This window comes from Talpa occidentalis, unplaced genomic scaffold, assembly GCF_014898055.3.
Source record: "Talpa occidentalis isolate TD23 unplaced genomic scaffold, MPIMG_talOcc4v2.1 talOcc4.12, whole genome shotgun sequence".
NCBI classification, from domain to species: Eukaryota; Metazoa; Chordata; class Mammalia; order Eulipotyphla; family Talpidae; genus Talpa; species Talpa occidentalis.
Genome location: NW_023601212.1, coordinates 468333 through 481969, shown reverse-complemented (window position 1 = coordinate 481969; position 13637 = coordinate 468333). Strand labels below are relative to the sequence as shown.

The 13637-nt window shown below is 62.4% G+C and overlaps 1 protein-coding gene and 1 non-coding gene across 8 annotated transcripts in view; both read right to left on the bottom strand.

Annotated features, from left to right (window-relative positions):
- CEP295 (centrosomal protein 295) overlaps window positions 1–13637 on the bottom strand; it is a 39410-nt gene that overhangs the window by 5524 nt on the left and 20249 nt on the right. For 6 of the 7 annotated variants that reach the window (XM_054692951.1, XM_054692952.1, XM_037504738.2 and 3 more), the window contains exons 13-22: window positions 12768–12875; window positions 12362–12459; window positions 8910–12120; window positions 7897–8023; window positions 7658–7789; window positions 5947–6099; window positions 3215–3315; window positions 2608–2710; window positions 1487–1620; window positions 456–579 (exon numbers count right to left, since the gene is read on the bottom strand). In XM_054692951.1, coding sequence (XP_054548926.1) covers window positions 456–579; window positions 1487–1620; window positions 2608–2710; window positions 3215–3315; window positions 5947–6099; window positions 7658–7789; window positions 7897–8023; window positions 8910–12120; window positions 12362–12459; window positions 12768–12875 — 4291 coding nt within the window. The other variant, XM_054692953.1, reaches the window with a different exon arrangement.
- LOC119242458 (small nucleolar RNA U2-19) lies at window positions 3029–3103 on the bottom strand. Its single transcript, XR_005124468.1, has one exon. It is a non-coding gene; the product is annotated as a small nucleolar RNA U2-19 (small nucleolar RNA).

Below are 13637 nucleotides of genomic sequence, written 5' to 3'. Positions count from 1 at the left end.
GTAAGTCTGGGAGTGAAAGCTGATGAATGTAAACAGAAAACGAGCGGAGATCAAACAGGTCGACGTCATGTGAAGCCTGGTGCGCGCACCCCACACTCCCTCTGGTGCTTAATAAGGAAAACGTGGCCACTGACCTAAGGACTCGCCCTAGTGTAACAACAGAGGGGCACAGGCTAAAGCGCGCCTGGCCACATGCACATATGTGTGTGCGTGCACACGAGCACGCCCACCACCTGTGTGTGCGTGCGCACGGGGCTGAGCAGGCCAGCTGAGAGGCGAGAGGCAGTGCTCCTGCTTTGCAGTTGGCGCCACGCTCGCCCGGGGTGTACCGCCAATTACGTGCGCAGCAGAGGGCAAGGCCCATTGACACTGGCAGGCACGCTCGAGTCACGCCCGTGAACTCACAGGGAGGTGGACATGCAGCACCGTGACCGGGCATGCTCGGCCATACGCACCCTGAAGGGGGCTCTCCGTCGCAGAGGCCTGCGCTGCAGGGTGGAGACGGAACCGCGGGCTGTCCGGATCCGTGGGCACGGGTGACAGCGCTGCCGAGCAGCTCCCCCACGAGGAATCTGATCTCTAGAAAAGGAAACAGGGCTGAGGCATTCCCGGCTGCAGCAGTAATCCCTGACACTACTTGCTTTCGGCTACCACATTTACCATCACAGTAATTCGCTCACTTAGCCACTTCTTTCGTTTTGGCCAATACGAAGGAGGCTTCTTTGAAAAGACTGCTTAGAAAACACATTATTAATTAATCAGGGGCCTTCCTGGTGGCCCAAGGGGTTAAGCACCACACTATGAGGCAATCCGCAGCCTCTGCAGGACGAGTTTGATCCCGACCGGCCAGGGAGCAACCCACAGGGGGCGGCAGACCTCTCCTGGCTCGCCCGCTGCTCCCCTCAGCAGTGGATTTCGTCAGTCTGCCTGTTCCGCTCCCCACTGTCTCTGGTGAGTCCTCTCACCCCTCTCACACATCTGGCCTGCACCCCAGCTCTTGTGTGCATAAACAAATCTTAAAAAAAAAAAAAAATTAACCAGTTTAGTGTAGGCGGAGACGGTTTCTGACTGGCAGGACCGTCCGCAGCAGCTGGGGGAGGGGAGGTGAGGCACGGAGGCAGGCCCAGGCTGGATCTCTGTTCCTTTACTGCAGAGGGAGAGACTGCACATAAGGCTGCACCCCCAACGCACTGGCAGAGCTGAATACCATACAGTAAAAAAAATTATTCTCAGGCCTTCGATGGGCCACACGCACCACCAACGTGCTCATGTGGCCGTTTCCAAGCTTGACTCTAATTGGGGGGCCAGAAAACCCCGCAGCTTATCACCCCGAAGGATGCTAGCTGGGGTGCAGTCTGCACTGGTGTTTTTAAAAACCTTCCCAGAGAGCCCTACTTGGCAGCCAGGGCCACGAACCTCACTCTGTTCCAACAGAACACGAGACATTGCTGGGGAACCCCGCGAGGGAACATATCCTTTCACATACCTGGTGAGAGTCTCTGCTGTCTTGAGAAATCCCAGAAAATGACAAGAAATCAAAATCTGGGTGCGGTTCTAAGGGCCTGAACAGCTGATGCAGAGCTGGGAAAGTGTGTTCCAGTTCTGGGAAGCCAAGGTCGGCTGGTGCAATTTGAGGAGAAAAAGACACCAATTTATTTTTAAAGCCTAAGAAAACTACCTGAAGTCCAGAAAAGTAACACTAAGAACACATTCACAAAAGCTTGTTTTTAAGTAACTCCCGTCCAATTTCAGTTTCATGCTCATGTATTTTCAAATTAAGTCCTATTAGTATTTATGTACAAAAAACCAAAAAGCACTTTCATTGACCAAAACCTTTGACAAACGCAAAGTGGCATAACCCCAGGAGTCAGTCACTGCTGGCGCCCCTGCATGCCCCGGGGCCAGGCCGGGACTGGAGCTGCCGCCCGTGACCACACCGGCCTCTGGCGTCCCTTCGTGGTGGAGAGGGCGTCCTGGGTGTGCTCGCAGCAGGCCTTGGGCAGGAGGCCTGAAGCCAGGTCAGTCTGCGCTGCTGCTGGTAACACTCGCAAGGACCACCCAGCGGAGACCCGCGTCCGCCACGGCTCCGGTGAGTCTGAGTACCCCGGGCTGTCCTGCTGTCGCCACTGCAGCAGCCACAACCAGGGCCTGAGCCACTGGCTCTGCCCGGCAGGCAACGAGCTGTGGGCGTGGGGTGAGGCCTGCCCGCAGCCAGGGACTCTCAAGCTGGAGCCGAGAATGGCAGCGGCGCCCGACTCTCCACTGGGGTAGACTCCGTTCCCCTGTGGGCCACTCTATAAATGGCTGCAGCTTGGGCGTAAGGGAAATGCTGAATGGCCGCATCCTTCCGCAGAGGTAAACGCTGGTAGAGGGGCGGCAAATAGGCACTGGTGAGAGATCAGAGCAGCCAGGACACGTGCCTGGGCACATGCTCCCAGGCTTCCGCACGCCCTGCCTGAGGCCCTGCCTTACGTGAGCTGAACCAGCCCTGCCTGTGATGCTCCCTCAAGCCGGGCGCTGGGAGGCACAGAGAATGGGCCCCACTGTGCACCCCCGGCGCCCCAGCCGGAGCGCCCCTCAATCTATATGCAAACATGATGGCATTACCTGGGTCTATGAGGCTCACATCTGCATTTTCGTAACTTAAAAAACTCCCAGTAGAAACAGTTATTGAAGAGAAGGGCTCATAACCAGTCTCTTGTGTTTCAGCCTAAAAAATGAAGGGGAGCGTGAGACACAGGCAGGAGGCAGCGTGTGTGGACAGACCACTCCACCCCCCAGCAGCCACCAACAGCTCCGAGCTCAGATCAAGTGTAGGCGCCTCACAGGTCAAAGTCAGCAGAGCCTCCTCATCACCGCTCGGAAGGGCCGGCCACATGCCTGGCCCCAGCAGCTCCTCAGTTACCCCCACACCATCACACATGTGCACTCACACACGCGTGCACTCACACACACGCACACACACACACTCCACACGTATGCACTCTTGCACTCACACCAGCATTGTCAGTTACGTTGTGCTTCTGCTTCTCAGAACCAGAGAGATCATGCGGCAGCGGGCTGAGCCGCCGACGCTCAGATTTGGCTATTTTCATCATTGATCCACTGCAGGAGCGGACCTCAGAGGGCAGACCCGCACACCCCACAATCCCATCAGCCGCAGAGGGACGCCCAACCGCGACGGAGACGTCAGAAGCAGGAGGACATCACCAACCTCGTCATCTGGCTTCAGAGCTGGGCCCAGGGAGGCCTGTTCTTCTCTGTCCACGGCGTAACTCAACACCGCGTGGCTCTCAACGGGCTCTGCGACCTTGACTGGAAATGGAGTTTGTAGTTCAAAATGGAAAAAGGGAAAAGAAATGTGGATTTTAAGAAATTAAATTCTTGAAATTAAATTAAATTCTTAAATTTTAAGAAATTAAATTCACCACTTCCCTGGTGGCACAAGGGGCTAAGCACAGCACTATGAAGCAATTCGCAGCCTCTGCAGCATGAATTCTATGCCCGGCCGGCAGGGAAGAAACCCACATGGTGAGGCAGACCTCTCCTGTCTCCCCGCGGCTCCCCTCAGCAGTGGATTTCATCAGTCTGCCTGTTCTGTTCCCCGCTCTGTCTCTGGTGACTCCTCTCACCCCCCCGCATCTCTGGCCTGTACCCCAGCTCTTGTCTGCATAAATAAACAAATCTTAAAAAAAATTAAATTCTTAGCACCAGAGGGCATCATTTCCCACTTCCCCACAACTCTCATATTTTGCTTCCCAGGGGCTGCCTCAGAAAACACAACAATGCAAACCACCAAAACATCCTCTTTATTATTTATTAAAAACCTCCTGCTCAGGACACGCGGGCTCTCCCTCCAGCACTGCTGCCGCCGCTGGCCTGTGACCAGCCCTCCAGGGAAGAGCCGAGCGCGGGGACAGCTCCGGCGGCGACGGCGCGGCAGGGAGCTGGGCACACTCTGAGCGCGCAGAGCGGAGAGGCCGCACGACAGATAGCAGCAGCGCGGCGGCCTGGCGGCCAGAGTGCCCGGGAGTGCGCCTGCGCGGCGCGAGCTGCCCCGTTGGCACGAGTCCCCGTTCCCACTTGCACCCGACAGGGAAGCGCACAGACGCTGCTCCTCCCTCACTGCCCGCACCTCGCCGCCCAGCTCTCCCCTCACTCTGGCCGCCCATGCGCAGGGGCGCCGCCCAGACCCCGACGAGCTCGCCTTCGCCGCATCAGGGATCGCGCCCTGACCCTGGCTAAGCGACAAATGTGCTCCCAGGGTGACCCAGCTCGCGGCTGCAGACGCGCGGGCGCCCGTGTCCGGGATGTGACGGCCGTGGTGACGCCGCAGGAACGAGGCCGACGCCAAGCACAACCCACACGACGGGGTCCTGATGTGGCTGGCCTCCGCCCGACTCCAGCTCCCCCGACAACACGCGGGGCCGCGACCACCATGACGTTCCGAGGCCGCGGCCACGCGCTGAGCGCGTGGTAAAGGAAATACGGACGAGGTAGAAGTTTATCTCGAGGAGCGACTGCCTCCCCACCGTGGCAGTCCATCGAAAAAGCTAGTTGGGAAATGAGTTAATCTGGGTTTTACGATTTATAGTCAAACTTCTACACTGCTGTCTCGGGTGCTCCCTCCGGGGGGAGAAGGTGCGCGGGGAGGCCTCTGGGTGTGGCAGCAGAAGCAAAACGAGGAAAGGAGAAGGCCAGAGATGCCGAGGAGCCCCCTCGGGTCTGGAGGCATCTGAAGACAGAGAGGGCCACGGGCCTGAAGACAGCTCGATGATGCCTGGGGGCCCTCGGGAGCTCCTAAAGCGGGGCCTTGCCAGCCCGGGCCCCGACTCTCAGGCCCAGCCCCCCACTACCCCATGAGGTGGCAGCAAAGGCCAGAGCTTGGAGTCAGTGACACCACCCACAGCTACAAATAAGAGGGGGGTGGTGGGGCTCTCAGACCCTCAAATCTAAGATGGAATCACCTTGAGTGTGGGGTGGAGATGGGGAGAAACTGTCACCTTTAACCCCCAGGACCAGTGACGCCAGGACGGCCACCCAGGACCGTGATGGACCAAGACAAATGCGGGAACCCTCGCGCCCGGGGCTGCACCGTGGTGGAGCCGTCCAGAGCACAGAAACGACCAAGCACCTGCACCGGTCCTGGGGGACCCTGCGCCTTGTTGCTCGCTGGCCTCTCCACCACACCCTTGCCTGCGGGGTCCACGGGCGTTAGGGGCCCAAGAGAGTGGCCCCTGCTTCCCCCGACGCCTTCACAAAGCCCCGGCCTTGCAGGAGTCCTCTCCAGGCCCTGATCCCCAGGCAGCCCGGCCGCCACAGCAGCTGTGCAGGAGGACGCTGTCGGGGCCGCCAGAGCAAACAAACACAAGCACCGTCGCGGAAACGCAGGTGCACACCGAGACCTGCAGCTGGAAGCCAGGCCCTCTGCGGTGGTCCGAGCTCCAATTAAGAGACGCTCAAGTCAGTTTTTTGTAAACCCTCAGAAAGGAGTCGCTCTCTCCCCTCACCCTGTTAAACTCTGGCCACAAGTGGGTGACAACTGTCCACGTCAACACAGCAGGAGGCGAGAGGCGGGCGGGGCCTGCCTAGCGAGGGGGGAGGGCCGACCTCGCAGCACGCAGAAGGCGCTTTCCCCACGGCCTGAAGGCGGCCACGAACTCGAATGCGCTGAGGCTTGCAGGGTGTGGCCGAGCACAGGCTCCTGCACGGATGCGCAGAAGCAGCTGACGGAAACCCCGGCCCGGCAACCCCCACCAGCATTTACTTAGTAGAACAATTTTAAACAGAAATTATTCACTAAATATAAACTTTCCGTCATTAAACTTCTCACACACACTTCTCGTAAAAACATCCCTGCAGAACACCCCACGTGGGGAGCGGCCTCCCGCCAGGGTGACCTGCGCCAACGATCTGCCCGGCGCCCCCCACCCCCGTCCCACTCACCTGCGCCGTCAGGGCCAGCGCTGCGGGGGAGTGCCTGGGCAGGGGGCTCAAGAGGGCCCAGCGGCCCGAGCGCCCCGGGGCTCCCGAGGAAGGCCTGCTCCCGGCTGACGGAGGCCCGCAGCGGGTCTCTGTCCTGGAGAGAGTGGGCTCCGGCTGGAAGGAAGACACAACTCCACTCAGGCTTCCAGAACTGGCCAAAGCTATTGATGAGATGGCAGTTTAGATTGCGGACGGCACCGAAAACCCCAAAAGGCTTCATCTACACAGCAAGGCAACGGTAAGGGCTTTGCTTTCACATGGACCTTAAAGTGGCTTCGCAGTATCACTGAGGTTCCAATGGAATCCCCACTTCCAGAGCGTGCTTCGGCAGGGACGAGCCTCACGGCTCAGGGGCCGTCACAGGGAGTCTGTGCGGAGGAAGTGGCCACAGAGGCCCGCCCTGAGCCCACCCAGGGGAAGGGCCGGCAGCAGTTGGGGAGAGGAGCCTGGACGGTGACGACAGTGACTGTCGCTGAAATAATTCTCATGATTCCACACTTTTCTGAAGGTGGTAATTTAATAAAGTAAAGAAACACCGAGTACGAAAATACCAAAAAGCAGCAGCCAACTGAGCAGAACTCCACAAAACGTGGGCATTAAAGGCCCCAGGAGCTGCAAAAGGAAGTCTTGGAGCAGAGAATAGGAAGGGAGAGTTTGAAAAGAGGAGCAGGGAAGCCACCCCGCCCACCTCGAGACCCCGCCTTCACCCTCAGGTTGGGGATTGAGGCGGAGCGGGGTGGGGATGGGGTCTGTGCACCCCGCCCACACCCCAGGCTGGCCCTGCCACAGCTGCCTGGCCTGGGGCCTGGGGGCCTCTGAAGAGACTCAACAGGAGTGAGAACTGCAGACCCTATGAGGCTGGGCCGCGCTCCCAGCAGAAGCCAGTTTCCCCACTGGCAGGATTCCCAGTTAGCCCTTTAGCATCCCACTCAAATACGTCACGAAGACGCAAGAGGCAACCAGAAAACCACCAGACCATCCCTCCAAGCCTGAGGCCTGGAATCAAGCGCAGTAAGGGCACCTGCTCCCTAACCCTCCCGTCAGAACTACAGGCTTCTGGCTGGAGACAGAACAGCCAGTAACGTCACGCATGTGCATCTTTTTCTAGTCACACAGCTGACGCCCCCGTAAAAGGGGTTTTCTTTGATAAACTCGTTCGGGAGAACTAGCTGGTGAGCCTCACATCTAACGGGGATTACGAAATGAAACCAGGCCTGTCTGCCGACGCTCATGGAGGAAGCTGCTCTGAATAACTAAACGCAGGAAGGAGGAGACAGGCCTGTCCTGCCTGTCCTTGGAGAGGGTTTAAGCAGGAAGATTAGCCCAGCAGACGCAGGGAAGCCAGGGGCAGACGTGCCGAATCCCAAAGAACCCGGTTTGGAGTCAGAAGCAGCGCCAGGGCCGTGGGGGCAGAAGCCAGGGGGTCCGGGGGCCAGCGCCCTTCGTGCCTGGGACACTCACGCTGGATGCAGAAATGCCGCCGTTTCTCCAGGCCCCCAAACACGGCCCCGCGGCTACCCCGGGTCAGGCCGCTACACACTGTTAGGAAAACCCGCCTCCTTCTCAGAGACAATCCCAGTCCGTTTCTGCAGCAAGAAGGAATCTGGCATCCTAAGAAGAACGCAGAGAACAGACAGACGGGCGAAGGGCCTGCCCCGCGGCAGCTGCTCACCGGGCTCGGGAGTCCTGCTGCTCGCCGGCGACGCGCCCTCCTGGATCGCGCTGAGCTCGTGCTGGACCCAGTCCACGCCGCGCCTGGCCCTGGTGACGGGCGGCTTGGGGGCTGTCCTGCGCAGGCGCTCACCTGCAGAGTCAGGGGCACAGTGAGGCGAGCCCCGCGGGGAGCCAGCGGGACAGCCACAGGACACCCGCCCCGACCCCGGGAGCCTCCGCTGGGGCAGCGGCCGTTACCCTCGGCACCGCGCCCCGCTGCCAGACCGGCATCCTCCCCGTCGGCTCTTGCTTGGTCGCAGAGCTGCGGCAGCCACTGTCTGAGCGTCGGGGTTTCCGGGTCGTCTTGCATGGCCGGCGGCCCTGCCTGTGAGGGGACAGAGGGTGGGTGACCCGCGAGGCAGGGAAGCGCGCTGGCGTGGCACTGCCTCTCTGAACGCAGAACCCGAGCAGACGGAGGGTCCGCCAGCCATGCCAATGCCACGGCAGCCGCAGAGAGCAGCTCCCTCCACACTCGGGGAGAAGCGCCGCAGTCCTGAGAGGCTGTGGCACCTCCCCTGGGGGCCCCATCCGCATCCGCCTTCTCCCTCAGATGGCTGGCCGCTTCCTGGAACCGGCTTCTCACGAGCACAGCTCCATCTGCTCCTGCACGCCAGCGGGTCTCAGAACCCCACGCAGGCCACGCCATCCACCGAGGAAGTAGCCTCGCCAGAGCGGACACGTTCACGCTCGGAGGAGACGCTCTCAGGAAGTGGGCACTCAGGAAGCGGGAATGTGCCCTGCCCAGTGGGGGCTTCGCGACACCCCCAAGCAGCAGCAGGTCCAGTCCTGGCAGCCCGAGCCGCCCAGCCTTAAGCCTCAGTCACACGGCCACCGAGGAAGAAACGGCGCCAGCCTCGGCGCCAGCCTGGTACTACACAGCACGAGGCCTGCTCCCTGGCAGGACGGCCCATGCTCCTCGGGGTGCAAACCCTTCACCACAGACTGCAGCGACCGCCTGCGCCGCCCTCCACGTCTGCGCCTGGACCCGTCGGCCTGGGTGACAGCAGCTGGCGCAAGTCACTGTTCGTCTTGCCGGCAGCCCCGAGGGCTGATTTCCAGTTTCCAATTTCTACGCCGTTCCCATGAGAAAGACCAAGCCGCGGCCCGAGCGCTTTCAGCAACAACTCAGAACTTATTTAAGCCCGGGACTAGGCCGGACACCAAGGCCGCGTCGCGCCACCCCCGCCGCGGGCCCCGCAGCGCTGACACACCTGGCTGTCCGCAGAGCCGCCGCCTGGGGCCTCCTGGCGCCACTCCAGCCGCCGCAGCGCCGTCTGCCTCCGCACCAGCGACTCTTGCTGCGCGTTCTGGCCAGGACGTACAGCTTCCTCCTGCAGCTCCCGCTGCTGCCGCAGCCCTGAGGCTTCTCGCGGAGCGAGGCTGGCCTGTGAACACCGCCGAAGCCCACCTTGAAACCCCGGGGCCACAGGCTCGCCGCGGGGAGCTACGCGTTCAGTCCTGGACGGAGACAACTCGCCCGTGTTTCCAGACTTCACTTCGGCAAAGGGGAGCGGGATGAACACAGGCTCGTTCCCCACGGTGGGGGGCAGTGAGGCAGCCAGGTGCTCCGGGGACACGCCGCCCCCAGCGCTGCTCTGCCTGCTCCCCAGTGCGTCTCCCCAGACGTCCCCACCAGCACCCTCCACTGCCCTCTCCAAGTCCGGCTGTGGCGTCCAGGGAGCCTGCCCAGGCAGAGCCGGCGCTGCTCGGCTCACCAGCCCTCCCTGTGCCCTGGGGGCCTCAGGAAGGCCCGCCACGCCTGCTGGACAGGGCTTCTGGCGGCTCTCAGAGTCGGGTCCGGGGAGGCTCCAGGATAGGGGGCGGCCCACTGGCTCAGCCAGCACCCTCTTCCCAAGCTCACTCAGCCTTCGCAAGAGGAAATCTTCCTGGGCCTCCTGCAGGGACCGGAGGGCGCTCTTCTGTGCATCCAGATGCTGCTGAGGCGCCCTGAAATCGCCGCAGTCTAGCGGGACCAGCTGTGCCTCAGACGGATGCTGTGGGGACAAAGGCCGCTCACTCTGGGACCCCTGGCTGCACGGGCGGGAGGGTGTTGGGGCGCCCCAGGGCCCTTGCAGCGCATCCAGATGGTCCCGTGGAGGAAAAACAGACCATGACAAATCCACAAGCCTGTCAGGCAGTCCCAGTGGCCCGGGAGGACTGGAGGAGGCTGGGCTGCCGCTCTGAGCCGAGCACGGCCCCTGGAGGCCTGCGGGGTCAGGGAGAGGCAGCGAGGTGGACGAGCACTGCGCGCGCAGCGGCTGGAAGGGCTCTGCACCCGCCTCGGGCGTGGCTCTGTCCAGCAGCAGTCCTTCGCGGGACCGCAGTCCCTCCTGTGCCTCGAGTCTGGCCTGCACAATGGCCTCCCGCTGGGCAGCCAGCTGCTCCTGCAGGGCCCGCAGGCTGCCCTGCCGGGGCCGCACCAGCTGGGCTATCCGCCACAGGCTGTCCTGCAGCTGCGGGATCTGGACTCGGCTCCCAGGTGCCCCACCGCTGCCCCCTGCCCATGGTGGTGCCTGAGGGGCGCCCGGAGGCTGTCCAGCAGGTTCACAGGCTACACTTCGCTGGGTGTCCTCAGTGAGATGAAGTACCGCTGTCCCCTCTGCGTCTGGCCACTCCCGGGGTTCCTGCCAATCACCCCACAGGGGTGGCATGTGGGGTGAGAGAGTCACGAGTCCTTCCTGAAGCCTCGTGGTCTCGGCACGGCTGGGGGGGGCGGCGCTGCGGCTCTCGGCGGACACAGGCAGCCCTTCGGAGGCAGCTCCCCAGGACGGCACGGCAGCGGGGCCTGTCTGCTTGCGGGGAGCCAGCCTCTCCCAGTCCCTTTGCGTGTGTGCAAATTCTCCAGGCTCCTGGTTAGCACCGAGCACCTCCCTCTGCATGTGTGCCCGTTCTCGGGGTGTTCTCAAGTTTCCTTGCTGCGGAAGACTAAGAAACTCGTCCTGCAGCGTCAGCGTGTCCCCCGAGGGGCCGACACGCTCCTCCTCCTCCAAGGGGCGGTTCTGAAGTTGCCTGGGCTCAGTTTTAGCAGAAGCCTGTGAAACCCCCAAATGTGAAGACCGCGCAGGCCCAGACTCACTTCCCGCTGAGCGCCCCTGTCCGCACGGAAGTGCTCCTGCCTGGGGGTCACATGGAGCCCCTGGAGCCCGGCTCCGCACAGCCAGCGGTTCCTGGAGCAACTCCAGCCCGTCGCGCTCGGGTAGGAGCTGCCGTGGGAGCCACAGAGCACCGCCTGAGGGCCCGCCTTGTGGGAGCCCGGTCTCCCTCCCAGAGGGCATTCCGGCGGGAGGCGGAGAGGGGAACGACCAGACCCGGGCCTGGCCATACCACACCCCATGCCCTGCCTCCTCCTGGACTTCCCGTCCAGCCCGCAGGTCGCTGCTCCGGGGAGCCCCGTGCGCCGGGATAGGGGTGGCGTGACCCTGCCGTGACGGGGCGGGCTGTGAAGCGTGAGGACACGTCTCCTGCACTTGCGGGGCCTCTGGGCGGCCCAAGGGGAGGTCAGCACCACTCTCGGCTGGAGCAGGTTCCTGGGCCCTCCCTGGTCCGGCCCTGGCGAGAGGCAGCAAAGCACCTGAGTCCAGAGGTGCCAATGGGAAGACCAAGGAGCGGCCAGTTTGTCCTTCTAGTTCCTTCTGTCTGTGCAACAGCAGCTGTTCCCGGGCCCGCTGTCTCAGCCGCAGGACTTCCGTGTGCAGCTGCAAGTGCTGCCGGAGCACCTGCAGATGCCCCTGCTGGGCCGCGGTCATCCCCGAGGACGGCAGAGATGCACCCGGCACTGGGCCGCCCACAGGACAGCGTGCAGAACCTGCGCTTTCGCTCACGGCTGACAGGGGTTCGAGGGCTTTTCCAGGGCCGTCCTCAGCAGGCAGAGTGCCAAGAGGATGCTCGGCAACCAGCGGCAGGGACAGGGCGTGCTCCGCTTGCCGAGGAAAGACACCTACGCTGTGCTCTGGGGGTGGCAGGGAGCCCCCAGCTGGAGCAGCTGTTGTGCAGAACGGCCCCACGCCGCCCCCTGCATCAGGCGACAGTCCGTGACCACCCGTTTGCCGGGCTTCCGTCTGTGGGTGCTGCTCAGGCTGTCCCTCTGATTCCAAAGATGGCTGTGGTAAGACCCCAGAAGTGACCAATGCTTTGGCCCATCTTTGTGGGAGATGACTTTGTCTCGGCGCCTGGTGGAGACCCGGTTTCAGCATGGGGGTCTGTGTGGGCTGCGCGAGCTGACACCTGTCAGGACTCAGCCTGGGTCTCTGACCCTGACTCTGAAGCTCCCGGGCAACAGCGGGACTTCCGTGTGGCCACAGAACTGATGCCACAGCCCCAGGGGCCAGTGACGTGGCCGAGAGGGACAGACGCTTCCCCCTCAGCATAGTCTGGTAATCCAGTAGCTGCTTCCGGGCAGTCTCCACACACTGTCGGTGAAGCCTGCAGCATGAAAACAAAACAAACGTCTTGTTGACAAAAAACAGCCCCGTGTTTTCACACATCTGCCAGATTTAACTGCAGTGCCCCCAAGGCTAGCCGGGGCACCGGTGGGGGAGGCGCGAGCACCACCCCGTCCGCACGCTGCCCACACAGCTCCAAGCACACCCTGACGGCGCCCATGGGGCCCAGCACAGCAGGCGTGGAGGCCGGGCCCCATGCCCCCCGACACTGTACCACGCACCTGGTCTGCTGCAGGAGCTGCTGCTGGTAGTCACGAATCAGCCTCCTGTGGGCCTCCTCGTCGGGGCTCGCGGCCTGTGGTGCTGCAGCAGAGCCGGCCTAGGACCAGACAGATGCACTCACTGCAGGTGTGCAAGGACCACATTGAGCCGCAGCCCAGCCCGCAGGCCACGGAGCTGCGCCTCCTGTGAAGGGCGGGGGCTCCCACCACCCGGGATCCAAGCAGGCACGACCCCCCTTGGTGCCACGTCTGGGGCTCAGCCCACACCCGCAGTGGCCACGCCAGCTGGCACCGCCACACGCTGGGCAGTACCGTGGCTGTCTGACTCGCTTACAAGCACATCATTCAAAGACACAAACGACCACAGGTAAGTGAGGATTGGGCGTCTCCTCCCCGGGAGCCCTACCCCCGGCAGCTGCGCCCGGAGACACTCGCTTTCTAGTCTCAGCTTCTGGTGTTCGATTTGCTCAAGCAGTTCCAGCTGCCGCCGCTTCTGTTCTTCAATCTCTGCAATCTGAGTAACAGAAACACTATTCATCCATGAACCACAAACCCAAGGCCAGGTCTGGGGGCCCAGCACCGGTTTTAGCGCCCTGACGGGACGTGAGAACGTTCCCCTTGTTGCCAGAGGACGGGCAGGAGCAGGGGTCAGGGAAGGGGGACGGAGGAAAAGGGCGAGCAGCAGAGGCAGGAGGTCGTGAGGCAAGGCCCCTGTCTCCCGGGGCATGGGGTGCCTCGAGAACCAGCACCTCCACCTGCAAGAAGCGCAAGTGCCACCTGCGCCCCCAGGAACAGCTGAGGAGCCACCCGCCCGGCTCCCCTAACACACATCTCTCAGGCACACGCTAGGGAAGCTCCCGAGTGTCCCAACAATGAAGCAAGCAACATTCTGCGTCTCCTGTCAGGCCTGGGGCTGAGGAGGGGCCACAGGGAGACGGGCTGCTGAGGGGGTGGGCCTGGGAGAGGAGAGGCTGAGGGGAGACCGGGCAGGCACAGCCAGCGGCCCGAGGCTCTCGAGGCAGGGCTAGGCCGGCAGGCCGGAGCTCAGCCGCTGCAGGACCATCCCTGCCACACTCGCTCGCAGACACGAATCTGCTGACCACGTGGAAAAGGGAACGTGTGACTTTAGTCAGAGCAACAGCTGGAGCAGAAACGGGCAAGGATGGTCTGTTTTCAAGGGAAAGTCTCCGGTGAGACGGCAAGGATGCCTGCTCCCCCCACCCCAAGCCACCGGGTCGGGCCGGGAGAGTCCAGCCGCAGCCCTTGGGCCGAGGCC